Source organism: Brassica oleracea, chromosome C8, assembly GCF_000695525.1.
Source record: "Brassica oleracea var. oleracea cultivar TO1000 chromosome C8, BOL, whole genome shotgun sequence".
In the NCBI taxonomy this organism is placed as follows: domain Eukaryota; kingdom Viridiplantae; phylum Streptophyta; class Magnoliopsida; order Brassicales; family Brassicaceae; genus Brassica; species Brassica oleracea.
The window spans coordinates 27,382,079-27,387,247 of record NC_027755.1 but is presented as its reverse complement, the minus strand read 5'-3'; the positions used below and the strand labels follow the sequence as shown (position 1 = coordinate 27,387,247).

General features: G+C 36.1%; 2 protein-coding genes across 2 annotated transcripts; both read right to left on the bottom strand.

Moving 5' to 3' along the window:
• Positions 1–645: 645 nt before the first annotated feature.
• LOC106311188 (RING-H2 finger protein ATL18-like) lies at positions 646–1,645 on the bottom strand. Its single transcript, XM_013748411.1, has one exon. The coding sequence runs from the start codon at positions 1,629–1,631 to the stop codon at positions 1,167–1,169; it is 465 nt and encodes a 154-aa protein (XP_013603865.1). The 5' UTR covers positions 1,632–1,645; the 3' UTR covers positions 646–1,166.
• Positions 1,646–2,280: 635 nt separating this feature from the next.
• On the bottom strand, positions 2,281–3,887 carry LOC106311025 (transcription initiation factor IIF subunit beta-like). The gene is made up of 6 exons (XM_013748256.1): positions 3,610–3,887; positions 3,381–3,492; positions 3,034–3,164; positions 2,890–2,958; positions 2,657–2,803; positions 2,281–2,525 (listed from the first exon to the last, which is right to left on the bottom strand). The coding sequence occupies exons 1-6, from the start codon at positions 3,817–3,819 to the stop codon at positions 2,418–2,420; spliced, it is 777 nt and encodes a 258-aa protein (XP_013603710.1). The 5' UTR covers positions 3,820–3,887; the 3' UTR covers positions 2,281–2,417.
• Between the last annotated feature and the right edge of the window lie 1,282 nt (positions 3,888–5,169).

Here is a 5,169-nt window from a genome sequence, read left to right as displayed (position 1 = left end):
AAACCGCAAAATCGAGTTTTTCCGCCAAAACCGCAAAATCGATTTTGATTTTTTGGCGGGAAAACTCGATTTTAAAGTTTTGACGAAAAACTCGATTTTGCGTTTTTGGAGAGAAAACTCGATTTTGTTGTTTTTGTTGAAAACTCGATTTTGCGGTTTCGACGGAAAATTTTGTTGTTTAGTTTTAGGCGAGAAAACTCGACTCTAAGTTTCTTTTGGTGAAAAACATTATTAAATATTGTATAATAGTTGTGTGAATCAAAATAAAAGGGTTAGAATTTAAACCCTGGTCCTATTAGGGCCAACCCTGTTTAAACCCTATTTAAAAAATGAGGGTTAGGGTTACAAATGGGTTTGCAGGGTTAGGACTAACCCACCTGTTAGGTTGAGCCCATATTAACATCCCTAATCATACCTTACGAGTGTTCAACAGGCTTGGTAGCTCTACTACTTGATGTGCATGAAGATGAATAGATGATATCCACGGTTCCCAGGAACAGCTTGATTACGTTTTCAGCCTGTACACAACCCCAATACTCCCACAAGAACCACTAGTTTGCATCGTTTTATATAATGCAATATTGCATCATACCAAAGTAGTTAGCTCAATATTTTTCAATTTTTGGGGACAGGGAATGTGGAAAATCTATTGGAATGTGCACATTTGTACCCATCTTCAGCTGGAGTAGCATATACAATATCTGGATCAAAGCATTTTGGCTGTCCTTCCGCAACATAAAGTGGGTCCCCTGCACCTTGCTGCACGTGTATGCTGTATCTGCTTCTAAGATTTCTTAGATTCACAGTCAAAAAGAAAACTGATGGCAAGCAAAATCTTACTAGGCAATGACATAAGCAACTCATGTCCGTTTTCTCCATCAAAAAAATGATTCTACTAATCCTGTCACTGATTGGGCTTTAGACACACATCAAAAATGTTTGGTTCACAGTTCACACGCAAGGTAACAACTCATCTGGAGGGAAACATAGGACTGATTCATGTACAACTAATAGCTAGTGCTGCTGTTGTCTCTGTTTAGTATTTCTTAAATAATCATATCATATGGAGACATCAACGCGATTATGTCTTTGTGTTTGGTAATGAAGACAAAACAATACACTGTAAATATATATAAAAGAATGAGTGTGCTAACAAAGAATGAAGGCTACAACAAGTATTCAATCAGATGATGGAGAAACAACAAGAAGAAAAAGGAAACAAGAGAGAGATGGAAGGTGGAAGAGGAATGAGCATTAATGACATTGTTGTGGGTAGGAGGAGTAGGAGTTTGAGAGAATACAAAAGATCTGCAAAGAGGGCAAGTGAGACTGCCACGGAGAAGCCAAGGTTCAATGCAATGGACATGGAAGAGATGATTACATCTTGGAAGATGTGTCACCGCATCCTCATCTTCATAATCCATAAGGCATATTGAGCAGCATATCTCTTCCTCCTCCTTCTTTTCCTTGTCTCCGAACTTCACACTGGTTAGGTTATAACCGTCATCATCATCGTGCGATCTAACTTCTCCACACTGATTCTTCAACTTCCCTAAAGGAATGCACACATATGTGTAGAATAGTATGGCTACTGTGCACAAAGGAGACCGTGGAAACAACAATGAAATCATTTTTTTTCTTGAGCTTTCTGCTTCTCTAACTCACTTTATCTTTCTATTTATATAGACTACTATCGTCTCCCATTGAATACTATTTTTATGTACTTGGAAGAGCTTTGGGACGGCGCCGACCACACCACCCCCCTTCTCTTATTATTTTTATTTGTTTAAGAAAAGTCAGCTATTTCCCCAACTTCAAGAAAACTTATGAAGAGTTTATAGTCAACGTACGAGATGATAACATGCTTCCATCTTAAGCATTACCTGATAGTACTGCATTTAATAATATTAATGACAAGGGGAGAATCACATGACGGCGTTAAAACACACAAAAAAGGTGGCACTGAGATGATGCACCATCCCTCTTAACTCACATTTATCCCTGAAACCTCGGATTCATCACATTACATAGTCAAGGGATATATGTATTATATAAGCAAGGAGTCCTTCCACCAAAACAGGACTTGCCTATGAGTTCATGAATATAATACAGCCGACCAAATCAACTAAAGATCTCCCAAGTAACTCATTGATTATTTTACTATTTGACTTCATTCATATATCAAATGTTTTGGTTCTTGGTAGTGTCCTTGAATCCATTTCTTAATCTTTTTACTTTGTTGATTAAAATTTCTTAAAAGGACAAGTAACCCCACAACTTTTTGTTTTTACATTTTGTGAAAGTTGAAATCAAATTTATGAGAAATGTTTTAGAAAGTTATCAGGTTGTGCCTTTACTTGAAATGAAATTTGTTAAGTTAACCAAAACCTGAACAAACCCTTTTGACCATATACAACTTATTCTTGTGTGGATCTCTTGTACTCAGGCTTCAGCTCATAAGTTCCTTGGTTGCTCCCTTTGTTGTTGTAAATGCAAAGATCTCTAAGCAAATCTTTCAAGAATTGCTGCACCAAACCACATTCAATACCGTTACACATTTCATTAAACAGTACAAATCTCAGTTTTTGTATCTGTTCTCTTTTGAAATCTCTCAATCAAGCACTACTATACAAAAGTTCTTTGCCTTTAGGTTTACCTCTGGTTGGTCTGTATCTTGAATGAGGTTCCTCAGAGTCCAGTGAGATTGTCTTTCAAAGAGATTAAACATGACCTCTTCCATCTCTCTTCGATCCCTTCTTGTTCTCTTCATTTCTGTTGTCTTGGTTGTCACTTTCTTCTTTTCCTGATACAAAACAATGAGTTGAATTTTCACATCTATAAGGAAAACAATAGTAGGCAATGTGTGTTTAGAGTGATTTAGATAGATACAAAAGTTCCCGTGGGAGCTACAGTTCCCGGTGTTGGCCACATATACATTCCAGTGGCATTATCAATGACCTGGTCCAAAATAAAACCATAAACATGATCATTTTTGTAAAGATGCAGTGGTATAAACCATTCTTTAAAAGAAACCTGGATCTGTTTGTTTTTGCACATAGACTTGGTAGCCCTTTCACGGCAAAGTTTGCCATAGCTCTCCATGTTTTCGGTACGAGGACTCATGTGAAATTTGTTTTTAATCTTCCCTTCTACTGACATTTTCCCTATACATTCCAAAGAAGATCCTTAAACAGAATCAGGTTCATCTCTGGATGGTAAATAAACAGACTAATGCTGAACCATAACCCAATAATGATCCAAAAATGTGATACAACAAACAAAGATATGAGAATGCTATCATTAGAGAATGTCAATATCTGACTAGTGTAGTGTTACTACCAAAGATTCATGCCATAGGGACAGGGAGAAGTTGTCCTTACCTTGTGAAGAAGACTCAGAGAAAACAGACATGGGAATGAAATCCTTAGACATATCCAAGCCAAAACGTTTTGGAATGTTTCCAGATCCAGCCCTAGCTAATTCCATTACGAACTGCACGAGTCAAAATAATCACATGCTTGACGCGCAAGAAAGCAAACGCAACCCCAGAAGATGACTGAGAAGATCTAGAGAGGGAGAGAGAGATCAAGAAAAAAAAATGGAAATTACTTTGGTTTCTTCTTCGTCGACGGCAGCGAGAGGATCGAAGGAGAGGATGACTTTGGCGACGGGAAGGTATGAATCATCCGTAGAAGGAAGAGATTGGAGAGCAGAAGCGATGAGAGAAGGGCATTTCATCAGCCACATTGGTCTCTCTGCAAAATCTGTTTCCAAAGTTTGATCCTCATTCTTCTTTGCCCCAAACTCTTCCATTTTCATGCATGCAGAGAGATCATGGAAACATAGCTCACATTAACCCTGAAAGCTTCCCCTATCATCATTTAATAATGTCCTGGTTATTGTCAAATGTGTCTGTCACAAAGGGAAGGAAGAAGTCAAATCAAATAACAAAACCTAAATCTATTTTTAGCATTGGTAGAATCCAAACAAGAAGCTAGTTTGTTTCTTATGTACACAACGATTACTGAACATTTATACAAATAAAATATTTTCTTGTTCAGCTTCTAGTGTACTCAACAAGCAAGCAAGTTTTGTTTGCCATGTATTGGTAGAATGTACTCAAATAATCAAATGTTTTGGAGGAATATCAATCGATCTTGTTCAACTTTAATACTCTCATGCATACGTTATAAACCCAGTTATGCTATATCCAAAGTAGTCAAAATCTGAATGTCTTTGCAACCCTTAAAACAAAACCATAAAGACAAATGTTTGGTTATTATCATGCTTTTTTGATGAACTAAGAACTGACCATAAAAAAAAACTAGATGCAGATGGTCTATAGTTCCTTGATGATGGAGTTGTATGTTTATCTTTGTCAGTTTTTCAAACATGGATGGCATTACTGAGAAAAGTCAAAAGGTAGCAGGATTAATTTCACAGGTTAGCATGTAATGCCTGGAACGTATTTTGTAGTGTCTACAAGAAATATATAAGAATGTATACTCCAAGGTTCTTAATCGTATGCAACATAAAACGCAAGATGTTGACATGTTGTAGAAACAACATTAGCACTGGACAATTATGGCAGGGCTTGCGATAGTGAAGAGGTGCACAAAAGATCTTTTAATACTAGATGGTTTGGGAATTCATGGCTAGTAATTTTCTGATTGTGCTTCTTTGATTGTGTTGATATATAAATACGTATATCATTTGCCCAAGTTTTCTGTTTCATCAAATGTGATCAGTGAAAGATGCTAATTAAATGGAAACGGAAAACATTTTCAGAATTGGAGTATTTGCGCGATACCTTTCAAATAAAAGAATGCTATTTTCCTAACTATAAGAGGGATAAAAGGAAGACTGGGGTTGAATAACACATCCCCTATATATTATTTGAGAAGCATTACAACTTCTTTTTGTAGCCACATGTCATCACTAAGATGATTCTTAGAATCATTAGAGAAATATGTTGGTCCATCTAATTATATAATAAGCTTTTTATTGAACTAACAATAAATTCATCATTAATGTATTATATTATTTCCTTAAATAAAAATTTATGGAATTGCCTAATGTGGCTAAAGTATATATGGTAATTCATGATTTTGAATAATAAAGATTTGATAAAAAAAAATAGTGTATCTTCTCATATTTGTTTAATTTTAA